The sequence below is a fragment of the Rhinolophus sinicus genome, linkage group LG01 (genome assembly GCF_036562045.2).
Source record: "Rhinolophus sinicus isolate RSC01 linkage group LG01, ASM3656204v1, whole genome shotgun sequence".
In the NCBI taxonomy this organism is placed as follows: Eukaryota; Metazoa; Chordata; class Mammalia; order Chiroptera; family Rhinolophidae; genus Rhinolophus; species Rhinolophus sinicus.
The window spans coordinates 117,565,353-117,580,959 of record NC_133751.1 but is presented as its reverse complement, the minus strand read 5'-3'; the positions used below and the strand labels follow the sequence as shown (position 1 = coordinate 117,580,959).

General features: G+C 38.6%; 1 protein-coding gene across 32 annotated transcripts in view; it reads right to left on the bottom strand.

The window, feature by feature from the left end:
• Positions 1-15,607, bottom strand: part of CLASP1 (cytoplasmic linker associated protein 1) — a 247,672-nt gene that overhangs the window by 43,440 nt on the left and 188,625 nt on the right. For all 32 annotated transcript variants that reach the window (XM_074334995.1, XM_074335073.1, XM_074335009.1 and 29 more), the window contains 5 exons: positions 14,314-14,477; positions 11,807-11,885; positions 10,463-10,606; positions 2,116-2,259; positions 1,473-1,579 (listed from right to left, as the gene is read on the bottom strand). In XM_074334995.1, coding sequence (XP_074191096.1) covers positions 1,473-1,579; positions 2,116-2,259; positions 10,463-10,606; positions 11,807-11,885; positions 14,314-14,477 — 638 coding nt within the window. The remainder of the gene's footprint in view (positions 1-1,472; positions 1,580-2,115; positions 2,260-10,462; positions 10,607-11,806; positions 11,886-14,313; positions 14,478-15,607) is intronic.

Below are 15,607 nucleotides of genomic sequence, written 5' to 3'. Positions count from 1 at the left end.
AACAGATTTCCCAATTAATGTTGCAAAGTAGCACTTCTAGGCAAAAGCAACAATTTACACAGAATAGAAGTTTTCCACAAAATCCTCCCCTACCAAGAAAGACAACTCTATGATTTATTTTACTGTCAACAATGGACCCTAGTTATTTAAGACAAACCATACAGTTTAGATACAGATGTTTCCATTAAAAAAAATTGTTGGCTGAGCCTCAGACACACCCGGAGAACATCAGACATAATTTCACTAGTTTCTGGTGTCAATTGTCTGATTAGAAGAGCCTGCGGAATCCTGACAATGCAGAGCACACCTGGAGACCTGACATCACATTTCATTTTACCTAAATATAGTATGGGCGGGGCTTTAGGGTGATTAAACCTGAGGCAATATAAACAGTAGGATATTGTAAATATACAAAATACTTTGTTTCACCAAGAGAAAGAAATACAAATTTGATATATTCCAAAATATTTATATGATAACCTGTGCAACTGAAGAGAAATTCCATGGTCAAGACAGAGGAGTTTGTTAGACTTGATCATTTGAAAACTGAAATGTAAAGGCACTTACATTTTGATTATCTTCCTGCTAAAGAGGGAACCCTTAAAAGGAAAATGGCATATTTGCAGGATTTCCTATAACTTTAAGATCTTGGTGACAGCAACCTGTTAGATACAGCCCCTTGATTCTTGCTGTCAGTGGTCCCAAAGATGTGGACTTCTTGGGGACAACACAGCACGTGTGACCCTACAGGTCCAGGCACTGGCTCTTTCCTGTGAAGTCTGGCCTATCGGGCCACTTCTCCGAGGGAGGCCACAGGGGGCTCCAGCACCTGCCAGGGGGTCACAGAGGTCACAGTGCAGAGACCAGCTGACGGCCCTGGCCATGTGGAGAAGTGGTAACTAAAGACCCTGAGACAAAGCATTTTTCTCTTTTTCAGTCACTTCCTCAGGCTCTGCAAGGCCACTGTTCACACGAGTCTGAGCCTTACTTCCTCCTCCAGAGCAGCATGTACTTCACACATGAGTCCATAATGACAAAACTATGCTTGGAATGGCCACTGGGGTGGAAAACCACCCCAGACTAGGCATGGATAGACTAGAGAGAATTTATCTAGATGACTAAATACCTTCTTCCGGTGCTCCCGTCACTTACAGAATAGGTGAGGAGTTTCTAAATGTTTCTATAGGAAATAGTATTAAATGTAACTGTTAGTTTTAAAATCTTTAAGGTGTTAGAGAGTGTTTAGAGCTAGAAGAATCTCAGAGGACATTCAGCACAAACTGCTCATTTCACTGCAGACAGTAACCGCTTTGCACAAGATTACAGTTAAGATTTGGGTAAGGACTAGAACAGAACCCATGGTCTCCTGATACTCATACACTTTTTGGTACTAAGCTTGGCCTAAAATTATAAAAATAGGCTAGACAGATATTAGTACTTTAGTTTCCTCACTTCTGTTGAAATGGCATTACCTTGGAGACAGGCCCCCGTGGGAACAGTTGGTGGGTGAGGTCAGGGGGCTGGTCCTGCTGCTGGGGTGTCGGGAAGGAGTCCGGCCGATTGTATTGCTGGGAGAGCCCTGGGGCAAAAGCAGAAGCACATCATTACTCCAGGGCTAAATACAGAACATGGTCCACTTGTCCCCTGGCCTTTTAACCCACATGTAAATAAATGGGCAGAAATGGCACAATCAGGGTGATTTGTTTTTCTGAATTGTTATGGTCAATTTTAAGTGCACATTAAACCAAAAATGGATAATTGTCATAGAGGCATTCCTGAGGCTGAATGACAGATGTCAGTTGTGCTAGAGTAACAGACACAATGGAGCGCCTGCATCTCTACCGTACAAAAAAGAGTAAGTAGCTTAATAAATACATAACTGACTAGGTAAAAATTTAACTGACTGAACAACCTAACTTAAGAAAAAGGCCGCATTTAAATATCAGGCTTTCATTCCTGGAAATCTGGCAGGATCAAGCCTCGCCTGCACCCTTGAGAGGCCCAATCTATTGAAAGAGAACGATCAGCGCATCTATTCCATCAGGGCGTCCTCTAGACGAGGGAATGCAGAGGCCATGAGCGGCACAGCAGCACCAACCGTGGCCGAGCACTCACCACATTGGTGTTACTGGAATTCTTGAGGTGGTTATGCAGGAGTTTGGTGGCACCATCCTGGAATGTTTTTGGCAAGGCACCAAGTAGCATGGTAAATTCAGGAGTGTTCAGTTCAAACAGAGAAATCAGCACAATTTGTGCTGCCTAGAAGAAGACGACTTGATTAATTTATGGAATGTACAATAGCATATCCTGGTCACAATGTTAATTAAAATTGTTTTTTAAAGAAAACATTTTTGTATGAGTAAACTAATTAGTAACAGGACATCTTCACCACAAAAAAAATAAAAAAATAAAAAGCATCTGGAAAAAATGATATCATCAGTTATAAATAATCTGGCTCGACCTGGAAAATAAGTCCTGGTTGCCTTTTAACATCCTGGCCTTGGATTTCCACAGCACATTAATAATAAATGCCTGTAACATTTCCTGTGTCGTCTAGCACTGGGAATGAAGCAGGGGAATACATAAAGGAAGTGATCAAAACTTTTAAAGGCTTAAGATTGTTCGTTCTATCTAGTAAGCTGGAACTGGACAGGGCTCCCAGTACATCCTGGAAAGAACAAGTTTCTAAACAAGCTACCACTAGATTATCTTGAGAAACCACTTTTCCTCAACCTCATGCCCAGTGACTGAGAAATACTAGAAAAAGACCAAGTATAAATAAATATCTGAAAAATTCCTACTTTTACATCTATGAATTGAAGAGAGACAGTCTTTGGGAAGCAAAGCAGATTTATATGGTACAAATTAAAAACTCATTCTTCTGCCTTTTAGAAAACGTTCTACTTTTCTTTATGAATTCAGACAACCTACTGCAGAACTGCTGGTAATCACTACAGCGGCAAGGTGGGAAAAAGCAAGTAGCTAAAGCAATCGTAGTTAAATGAGACTTGGAGTTCTCCAGCAGGTTAAGTGCTTTCTATGGAACTAGTGTAGTAGCTGGCATTCTGAGCTTAAAAACAATGTCTGAGGAATTAGTTACAAGGGTTTTAATTTAGAAAAACTACGCCAAAAGAAAATTTTAGTAAATACTAACTGGTATTTCTTACAAATTTCTGAGAGTCAAAAGGAAGGAAACAACATTATGAAAATCTTTTGACTAAAAGCATACTTTTATTTTCACGAAGACTGCAATTTTTAGGATTGCAGTAATTACTGAGTATTTTTCTCATGATATACAATATTACAAAAAACGTTATCACTGGGAAATTTTTTGGAAATAAACATCACAAAATATTTCAATGCTTTTACAATGTGAAAATTTGTCCAGTTAAGACAAAACTACTATTATGCCTGGAGAAGGAAAAAAAGAAAAATCCAAAGGCCCAAATGTGTTTAACCAAAAATAAAATTATGAATTTTAAAATATCAGTAGGATTTTTTACAGAATGATCAAAAATTAGTTTTTTAAGATGTCAAAAGCACTCATTACACACAGCATTGGGCAAAAGTATCTCACTTTTTCCTCATGACCTCCAAATATAGTCATCAGTAACCTTTCCATCCAAATTAAATCACAGAAGGCCAGTGTGCTTTAATGACAGGCAAAAACCATTATTATAATTGTACTAAAATATACATTTCTATATTCCATTATTGAAACATTTTTAATAAGTTATTATCTGGAGGAATTCACTTCACCACCGATTTAATATACTATTAACATGATTTAAATATTTGTATGAGAGAAAATTTCAAAATCATGCAAAGTAACCTGTGCATTTTAAAAAACATTTCATTAGATGTTAGAAAAATGCATGCAGAAAAAACTACTTCAAAGAGAAAGAAAGAAGCAGACTTGAGTTTTAGCAGGGGTAGGAAATCAATGTTGCCAATCTAGTAAGAAAATTTAGGCACTTATTTTGTTGTTGTTGTTATTGACTGAAAATGACATTTGAAAATTATAAAATGTATCATATTTTTGAATAGTATGTTTTTATTTGAAATGTGCCTCTTTCTTTACTTAAAAGATCGTATTTCTTCCCACAGTGACATGATTATCTAATACTACAAACTTATTTGAAGTTTCTCATGAAGCAAATTTTAAAATTAGTGGGATCTTTTAGGAACAGGAAGGCCGCAAGATGATAGGCCTAGAAACTGTGCTAATTCATGACTACCTAACATTAGTGATTTTTAGTCATGTGGGAAAAGAAAGTGCAGTAGACTTTAATTTCTGACCCACTGAAGAACCCTCTCTCAATAATCCTAAAGTTGAATTTTGATAAGAAATCAAATAGAAAGACAGGAAAATTTGAAAATATAACTAGCTAGACAGATGGTACATAGATGTGATTTATATATATACAAGAATATGATTTATTTTTACATATTCCAAAATATAAAATGCATATGATTTTATACAGTTTTCAAAGGTCACCCTTTGGCTTAAAGCTGTTTTCACAGTAAAATCTTTTTCTAATGAGATTCAAGCTTCAGAAATGGAATAATTCCAAATATGGTGATGGGTCAGATTCCTTTAAAAAAAAGCCTGGGGCTTAGCTCATGTTCAATAATGAGTAACTCCACTATCGGCATTAAGTAGTCACCACACAAAAATTCAGGAGTGTTGCTGACTTTTTCTAATGGACAACTCTAGTGCAAAATATTTTAAATATCAAATAACAAAAGGAAATGATTCCCACTCACACCCCTACAGTAGAATTTGGGGGGTGAAAGTAAAAGGTTCCTCAAAGGTCACTGCTTACTGTTTGAAAAGAACTCCCAGGGTTGTCAACTGCCTTGAATGCTGTGTACCTTACAGTAGAAGAATTCTTCCAGGAGATAATAAAACTCTGACAAATGCATCAGTGCTGGCATTAATCAGGGAAAACTTAAAATTTGGGAGGAAAAGGAGTTTTCTAATTTATTAAGCATATATTACTGTTCCCTTCTGATTGTCATTAAAATAATGCCTTAGAAAATCACCAAAGAGAAGGTACTTCAAAACCTTCAGATGTTCCTTATGTAGTATCTGTCCTTTACTATTCCATTAAAATACGGTAGAGGTCTACACTCAACGTGGCTATTTCTTTGGGTAGGGAGTTAATCATAAAACATACAAAACACAAACATTTACACAGCACCCCTCCCCCCCACAGGCACGCGCTCAAATAGAATTGTATTAATTTTAGGTGTCTTCACAAGGGAAGTCAGTATTAATAATCTAAAATGCAAACAGCAAAGTATCAGTTTTCAATCTACCTGTTTACAATTTTCTTCCAAGTTTCCTTCTCCAAGCCCAGAGCACGTTGAAGCTGACCTAGCGGGGAAATCCTCACCTACTCGACTACACTGAAGCGGGGACTGACAAACAGGAAAGGTGGTAGGGTTTAATCAGACAGAAGAAGCAAGTGCCGAAACCACGGTTATTTGCAAGCTGTAAAAATATCTGGCTTACTTTATAAAATCATGTACGTATATATGATCTAAAAGCTAAGAATAACAAATAGTTACTACCAGTTTTAAACCTCAATCATTTGCTAGGTCCTCAGTAATCATAATTCTCTCCGGAAGTTTTAGTATTCTTGTTGTACGTGATAAAAAGGGAGATCAAAGAGGTCAAAATGAGACCTGAGAGGGGCAGTCATAATTAAGCTGCAATTCAGATCTCATTCAATGGTAAAGCTATTGGCTTTTAGTAGGCCATGCTGCCTGTGTATAATCAGAGCTTTTAAAATTTTTCAATATTTGAAATTTCAAATTTTGAAGGCTATTTATATACTTTTCCTACTCCAGGCAGGCAACAGCATCTTTACACATCCTAGGTTCCTTTGCTGTGCCTTCATTTCCCACATTTCTCAAAACAACACGTTGCGGCTAAGGCTGTTATTTCATCTGGCAAAGTAGATGCTAAATGCTGGAGAACCACATACACTGAGCAAACATACAGGGATTCGGAACCCTAAAACATAAACACATCATTTACAATTCTAACAACATTACCACATTCCCTTTGATAGAGAGGAAAATATCTTCCTGATGCTGGAAAAAATTTGGTTTTCAATTCGTTCCACCAAAAGCAGCAGCAAAACCAAAACAACCCTCAAATAATGGCAGAGGGAGCTAAACAGCAAATGAAGAAATATTTAGTTATAGTCTTACATTCTTTATTGCAATTAGTGCTCCCCATAATGTCTACAGCAAGTATTATCATTCCCATTTTAGGGGTAATAAACAAGAATTCAGAGGTTAAATTACTTGCTCGCAGCGCTAACAAGTGGCAGAGGCAGTAGTCAAACGCTGGTCAACCTCTAGAAACCACTTTCTACTGTTAATGCATTATATTAACTTAACAGAAACACAGGGCATTAAGAAAGGTCTCATGTACTTCTGTATAATGTGCTCGACACTAGGCAGGACTCCCACATGTAACTAATGAAAACGGTTTCTTTGGGAATCCAGCAGACCAGCTAAGTCTGGGTGGGGCTTTCCTCTCCAATTCCCATCAGTCGCAGCCTGACAAGCACACTAGTAACTGGTTTGTGTTCTGGTTGCCATTGTGCTTCTTCCCTCCTTTTCAGAACATCTTAAATTTTTAAACACCCCCTCTCTCCAATATGAAACACCCCAACATACTAAGATAAAAAGGGAAACAAAATATTAAAAATGCAAAAGTCAAAAAATCAGAGTTATGTCAGCTTAAAATGTTTCTCAAGTGCCTTCCCAAATATGACTTTATAGATGAATTACACTGTCTGCAAACTCCCCACGTATTGGTTGCGGAAAATTAATATTCTCCAGGGATGGGGCCCATATGGAAGTTGACTGCGTAATTTCAGACTGAAGGGCTCTTCCAGTATTCACAGTGTAACCTTACTCTTCTTTTAAGAAATTAAAGGACAACAACAGAACTTGGTTCACGATCACAAAGTACTTTTAAATCACCAAGATTTCCCAAGATTTACCTGATACAGCTTTTAATAACTCTGCAAATGAAAGAGGAGGCAAAACATACATTTATTTAAAAGAGCTAGGTATCTTTAGTGCATTAAATCATCGTGATAAAAATGGCCTTTTTAAAGCTTTAAAATGTTAATACTTTCAGCTCTTAGGGCATAGTAATTTATACATCACAATTTCTTTGGGTATTTTAACTTATTTAGGTACCACATTCATTGAGACAATCTTTCAAATACCTCTCAGATTCCTGAGCAAGGCAGCTGCATCACTTACAACAGCATCTATATTTATAGAAACGTACAATGGATGGTGTATCAAAACAGCATTTAAGTAAACGTGACTATGTCCAAGAAGGATTAACCTGCAGTGTCCTACTGTACAGTTTGTGGGTAAGTACTAACGGGGCAGAAGAACACAGGTTTAAATACTGCACACTGACACACCTATTTGTATCAGTCACAGTGCTTTCCTAACCAGTGCTGGACACGTGTACAACTGAAAGCCAGACAACCCAGAGCCACAGACATCGCTGATGGTAAAAAAAAAAATCTAGAGGGCTCCCAGAAAGTGGAGACGCGTCTAAGTTGAACCTTACAATTGGCAGAGCTAGGTACAAAAGCTCCCTATTTAAGTAAGAGCTACGGAATTACCAAACAACTATGGAAGATTCCTGCCAACCCACTGAAAGAGACCGAAGCCTTGGTAGGCACAACACTAAGGCGGCCCAATGTTCCCACCTCCTGCACAACCCTCTCCCCTAGAGTGAGTGGGACTTGGGAATGCGCTGGGACACCACACTGTAACTGTTACGTGACAGAAGGGATTTGCAGATGTAACTGAAACCAGCCGTTTCAATTACTGAGGTGCTCTTGGAAATGATGAGCTGCTTCCCTCTTGCTGCTTGCTTTCAGGATTCTCTCTGTCTTTGACTTGCAGTAGTTTGTGTATGATGTATCTAGGCGTGGAGCTTTTTAAAAATACTACTTGGAGCTTGTTAACACGTTGTATACGGATCACGAGAATCTTCCTGAGGGATTTAAACCCCGCCGTACGCAACGTGTTAAGTTGCTTCGATGTGTACATCACTGTTTTTCATCAAATTTGAAAAGTTTTTGCACATTATTTCTTCCAGTATTCTCCTGCTGGCTTTGAAGAAGCAAACTGCCATGCTGTGGGGGACCATATGACAGGAGATGACAGGTAGCCTGTATGAGCTGAGAACGCCCCCTGCTGACAGTCGGCAAGAAAGCAGGCACCTCAGCCCAACACCTGGAAGGAACTCTCTGGATCTGGCCGAGAACCTGTGAGATGGAAGGAGCTCAGGCCTCAGAGAGATTGAAGACTCACTCAGACAACACCTTCACTTCAGTCTGTTAAGACCTTGAGCAGAAAACCCAGGGACACATGCCAGACTCCTGAGCCACAAAACTGAGATAAATAAATTAGTGTAGCTTCAAGGTGCAACGTTTGCAGTAAGTTGTTATATAGTAGAAAACGAATTCAGAAGCCAAAAGAGGGGCACTTACAAGACTATCGTTTTTGAAATGATGGCTTCAAATGGTTACTTGAAATTAGATCCTTTGTCTTCGGGTATTTATCATTCATTAATTCATTCCAAATATTTATTAAGTGCCTACTTTGTTCCTACAGGTATTATACTAGGCGCTGGGCATACAAGGTGAGCAAAAGTAGGGCGGTGGGGAAGGCACGAGGGAACAGCAAGCCCAGGCCTAGTCCTTAAGATAATAAGGGTCCAGGCGGGACCAACAGCATTCATGGCAACCAGGTCCAGACTATACCAGCAACCTGTGTGTCCTGAGGTTCAACCCCAGGGTAATCGTCTCAAATAATGGGTCTCAATTCTGCATTAAAAATCAGCCAAGAATGGAGGGACTCTCAATCAGACAGAAACCAACACCCAAGCTCTCCTCTATACCACTGAAGTCAAATCACCTGGGCTAGAGCCCAGGCATCTCGGTTGATGTTATTTGCAGTTGGGACTAAGAACTATTGATGTGAATCTATCGTGTTTCCCCGAAAATAAGACCTACCTGGACAATCAGCTCTAATGCGTCTTTTGGAACAAAAATTAATATAAAACCCGGTCTTATTTTACTATCAGACCGGGTCTTGTATTATATTATATTATATATTTTTACATAATTATTTTATATAATTATATATAATTCCATAAAATAATTAAATTAAATAATTTTATATAATTATTTTACTATAAGACCAGGTCTTATATAATACAAGACCAGGTCTTTAAAATATAATACAATATAACATAACATAACATAATATAATACTGGGTCTTATATTAATTTTTGCTCCAAAAGATGCATTAGAGCTGATTGTCCGGGTAGGTCTTATTTTCGGGGAAACATGGTAAGCATTCCTTGAAATCATCCTTTCCTTTTTCCACTTGCCTAGACCCAAGCAGTGCACATTATCAACTCTGCCCACAGCCAAAGGACTATATTGGTATGGACGGTTGTGGAAGGAGTACAGTACAGGAGGAAAAATGCAAGCATAAAAGAATAATGGCCATGTGTGAAATTCAAGCGTAGAAGAACAAGACACTGACAGGAAACGAATAATAGAAACAACAAACACAATAACTAATCCTTGTTTTGTGCTTATGATGTGTCAGGAATTGGTTAAATGCTCTATATTTACTAATCTTCACAATAGTCCCGAGGCAGAAAACTACCTAGTAATAGAAATAACAGTATCCTGTGCTTTTTCCTATGTTCTGTGCCTTTCAATGTGCCATTTCAGAAGACAGTAGCAAGTATTTCTCTTCAGTGGCTTAAAATACATACATACATACATACATACATGCATACAAAAAATAAAATAAAATAAAAACACCACCTTGGTTATCCACTTGTCTCAAAACTCTGAATTTTACCTCCCCACCTAACTCCCCAAGCTAAAGAGCGTGTGTTCCAATTGTGATACATAAATGCAAGCTTTTTGGTCTTTTTAAATTGAAGAATTCATTGTATCTTAGCAAACTTTCAACCACACTTTATACTATTAGGTACCTCATGACCAGGTAACCTTAAATCTGCAATTCTATCTTCAAAGTACATGTCACAAACCAATGTAAGGGAAACCAATGTCCCTGTAAGAGATACTAAACTACTAGTGCTTTCACATTAAACAACATAAATAGATGCTGAAGAAAACCAAGAATCCATCATACAAGATTTCAGATTTTCATTTTAAGATTCAGAAACTGGAACGAGGTGGAGCTGGAGACAGAAGATAAGGGGCCAAAGCCAAGTCTTGGTTTTCACAGAAAAGGAGTGACAGAGGTTTGCATGCGGGTGTGGGGGCAGTTGGCAAGCTTCTAGCTACATTGCTTTTTCTAACACATGCTAAGGATGAACGGTCTGCCATTAAAGCTGCAGGGCAGCTCCCTTGGACATACCTTTCTCACATCTGAACTCTTTGGTTCTGTTGTCCAGGTTATAATTCTAGAAACAGCAAGCCTGGTCTCACTAGAATTTACAAAATCTGTTGGATCCATCTGTCTGGCGAGAGACTCAATGTACTTCAGGATTGCAACTTTGACCTGAAAGATCCAATAATTATAAACGTTAAGTACACTTTATGACTCTTTGATCAGAGAAAAGTAAACATACTATTGAAGGGACACCTCCTTTCTCCTGGATTTATGGTACCACATCCATCAGGACAAAAAGCATGAAATGACTGAGAGGTAAGCTTAGAAACAGAAGAGTGGCATGCAGCTCAATCCTCCTCATTTTCAGAGCACGGAGCGGGCCGAGAAGGCGTGCTCTGCTCCTCACGTATGCTGAGGACACTTACAGGGCAGGAGCCACGGTCGGGAGGCCGTGGCATTTCCTGGTCTGCCACTGACCGGGAGGGCAAGGGCAACTCTAGTTAGTGTTGGTTTTTAGACAGTCTAGGCCAGGGGTGTCCAAACTTTTTTCAACGCTTTTCACCAAGGGCCATATGCGGTAAAATACACAAACAGCCGGGCCACTCACTCGAGGTGAAGTACATATTGCCTCACCTGGTTTATTTCAGTAAACTAAATATATTTTTGGAATTTGCTGCGGGCCAATTAACAATGGATCGTGGGCTGCAGTTGGCCTGTGGGCCGCAGTTTGGACACCCCTGGTCTAGGCCATGCCTCCCAAGGCAACATGTTCAGTAATCAAGCTGATATTCTGCCTTAACTTCTCCACTGATGTCTCAACTGATTCTGACCTCAGCAGAAAAGGGTTACTATCGAGCCTATCCTAAAACCCCAACAAAAGTTAATGATCAAAGAATGGATGATTTATATGACCTAACTCAAATAAACACATATCCTCCCTCAAATTTAGCCTTGTTATTATAGGTATGAATTTACAACATGTAATAATAGAATGTTAATATTTCTTAAAATTCCAGTAAGATACCTATCTCAACAGCTCAGAATTTTCTAGTTCAAATACTGTGCCAGAGTAATAATACCCAAACGTTGGTAAAGATGTGGAACAACTGGAGCTCTCATACATTGCTGGTAGAAATATAATACAACCATTTTAACAGTTTAAAATAAAGTTAAATATATGCCAATAGGCTAGCAATTTCTCTACTGAGTACTGAACCAAGACAAATGAAAACATGGCTACAAAGAGGTGTGTAAGCATGCTCACAGCATATGGATTCAGAACAGCCAAATATGAGTCCTGTGTAAAAAGGAAATTTTACTCAAATTTGACTTTTAGAGGTTGAATGGTAGTGACAAATCGTTACCAACCTTGAGGTTTGGAGTCTGAGTTTGATCCACAATAAATCTCATCAAAATGTTAAATTGCTGATCAAATGGAAAGGAGTCCCTAAGTTTAAAGAAAGAAAAAAAGTGCTTGGTTTTTAAAGAAAAATTTATTATATAAACATATAAAAAACAAGAAATAGACTGTTGTATTTTAATATATGTAAAAGCAAGACTGTTCACATTTTTAAGCAGTACTTTTAATTTTATATAAATACTAAATACACATTATGTAAACAAGAGAAAAAGGGAAATCTTGTTAAACCTCCCAAAACACATACAGTTAAACTTACTTTGAGTATGCTATTTTAAACATAAATACTAAGCAATAAACTAATAAGGAAGAGAGTCCCACCTGCCTTCTAGGAATCTGCTCATCTTCTCTCCAGCCATCTTTCTGAATATTGCTTACACGAAAAACACTGCCAATTCCCAAATCTTTTACATCCTGACTACACTGCTTACAGCTGACCTTGCTTAAGCTAACCGCACTGTTCTCCTCAGCACTAGCTGGGTAACTGCTTACGATCTCTATTTGGTATAGTCACCACAAAAGAAGCTCCTGTGGGGTACTCAGCAAGAATATCACCATCCAGCTACAGAACAGGGGGCCCCAGGAGCCCCTCTCCGCTCCAATTCTTACCTGTTACCTATCCCAATTTTTCAGTCATCTCACATCTTTGGTCCAACTGAGTCACCCTGAGGGCTCTCGCTAGCGAAAGGCAGTACTTTCCCTGTCCCTTAAAACGCGGTGATGATTAGTATGTGCAAAATTGCACAATGGAGCCAATGGGGATAATGCAGACGTACCGTCCATACTAACAGGTAAGATAATACAATGCAAACATCTGTTACCATTGAGGCTGAGTGATTGCATTGCTGTCTTTAAACTCTCTTTAGAGACTTTTCTTAATCTATAGAAGTATAGTAAAAAGAAACGGGATGCAGGTAAAATCATAGGACAGACCTGAAATTTAAATGAAATAATACAAGAAAAATATGAAGTACATGACACACACTAAGTACTAGTATTACCAACATTATAATTACTAATAAGAAGTAAATTTGACCCAACAGCACATCTTTTCTCCCACATCTATTTGCATCCAGGAAGCTATAAGGACCATTTTTGGAAGCAAAGTACACTTTAGTATATGTAATTTGACTCATACTTGCTATAAATTAAAGAAACAAGGTCAACGAACCACACAAAAAATGCCTCTCCTTTCTTCTGTAGTTAACTGGTGTATTTAACCTGGAAATGTACAGCCAAAGGAAACTGAGGCAGATCTGTAATCAGGTCTATTACGTGAGGAAAAGCTCTCAGCCAACACTGAGCCTCTAGATCAGGGGTGTCAAAACTGCAGCCCGCGGGCCAACTGCGGTCCACGATCCACTGTTACTTGGCCCGCAGCAAATTCCAAAAATATATTTAGTTTACTGAAATAAACCAGGTGAGGCAATATGTACTTCACCTCGAGTGAGTGGCCCGGCTGTTTGTGTATTTTACCGCATATGGCCCTTGGTGAAAAACGTTGAAAAAAGTTTGGACACCCCTGGTCTAGATACTCACTGACTAATCCCAGATAAGCTTAAGCAGCTATCATCTCAGCTGCTGAGGAAAAGGGAATGATAAACAAGCTTTTAGAAACTTAGGCCAAGTCTACTGAGATCAGGATTCTTAAAGGAAAGAGGTATCCAGGAAAATTAGCAGAAGGGAGTAACTGTTTTCCTTAACCACCAACATTTAGGAATATAATTATAATATTCCCGCCATCCCTAAAAATCTGAAATGGATCTTGTCATTCATAAACTCACCTAAATTAAGCAAGCAACTTACAGGCCAAGTCTGGCTGGCTCACAAATGTTTTATTTGGTTTTCACAGCGTAAAAAAAAATAAAGCAAAAAAAACCTTCTCGAATGTGTTGCCTTAATCCACATTTCTAACCTTCTTTGAAAAGTCTGGTACCACTGGAAACACATTCCAACATGTTTACAACTGACCACACGTCTCCAGCCTACTATATTAATTACCCTCCCTCCTATCTACTTCGTTCATTTATTATCAGCTGGCTCGCCCTAGCCCTTGTCGCCAATGCTATACTGCTGTATAGGAATGTTCCCTAATTTTGATTTATATGTGGAATCTCAAAAAAAATTTTAAAAAGCCAAATCCATAGAAACAGAGAGTAGAATGGTGGTTGCCAGTGGTTAGGGGGTAAAGGAAATGGGGAAATGTTGGTCAAAGGGTACAAACCTCCAGTAATAATATAGTTAACAACACCGTATTGTATACTTGAAAGGTCTTATGAGAATAGATCTCTTAGACGTGCTCATCACAACAGAAAAAAAGGTAATTATGTGAGGTAAAGAAATTGTTAACTAACTGTGGTCATCAGCACATATGTATATCAAATCATCACGTTTTACATTTTAAAGTTATACACTGTTGTATGCCAATTATATATAAAAAGCTGGGAAAAACACTCACCTTGTGACATCTAGAGCCTTCTGAACTTTTGCTTGCACAGATCCAAGTAAATCTGCTCCCATTTTCTTAAGTAATTGTGTGAGAAGAACAAAAAGCCAGTCTTGCAAGTCATCTTTATGAATTATTATAAAATCTACAAGAGTCTCCAAAAACATACTGAAAACCTAGACACAAATGAAAACCAAACATTTCACATATTTAATTCATTATTTCCTCCAAAGTCTCCAAAACATTAAATATGCCTATATTGGCTTTGCCAGACACTTATAACTTAGGTTAACACTGTTTATAACTGGTCATACTACAAAAGGCAAATGTATTAAAGAAAATAAAGGAAAAAGGATTGGAACTTACTCTCTGATGTGAATTCCACCGCAAACCAGGCCATGCAACAAAACAAATTCCATGTTAGTCCACAGCGAATTAATACTATTTTCATGCAGTTTCTTAAAAGACCTGAAAAGGCTACAAACTGATAAAATATTCTCCCTTCCCTCAATATGCCTTTAAAATTCAGTACAGAGAGAATTAATTTTGCAGAAAAGTATTAGTTTAATCTGGAAGCCTTTTCTTCCTTCCTCTCTCTCTAAAAAAAACGTTGTATCCATCATAATTCTATACTATGATTGTTCATTATCTAACATTCAACAAATACTATTATAGAAAGACTCCCGGTCAAAGAGGCAGAACAGGCAGATGCTGTGCTCACTTCCTCCCACAACCACATCAAAATTACAACTAAATTATAGAACCACCACCCTTGAAAACCTCCTGAAGACTAGCTGATCAGAAGTCCTACAGCTAAGGATATAAAGAAGAAGCCATGTTGAGACTGGTAGGAGGAGCACAGATAATGAATGAACTGGTCCCAGACCCATGTGTGGTGGTTAAGAATCAGGAGGGATATCTTGGCTACAGAAGTACCCGAGGAGCAAGGGGTCCCAGCACCACACTAGGCTACCCAGCCCAGGGCATCAGGGCCAGGAAGATAAGTCCCTGTAACATCTGGCTGTGAAAACCAGTGCAGATTGTGACTGAGAAAGACAACAAGCTGCTAGAAACAAAGGTGCTGCAGATCTTAAAGGGCCCAAGCACAAACTCACAACTCTCAAAAATCATTCGCTCAGAGTTCCAGGGCAGGAGCAGCAGCTCGAAAAACATGAGGGACATATGGGGAGTAAATGAATTGACTAGCTTCAGGACAAGGGTTGGAGGGGCAAGGGTTGGGACAGCTCTCACAGGTGTCTCTGTTCAGAAGTGCTGGCAGGTACCATTATTCCTTTGTTGAGTCCTT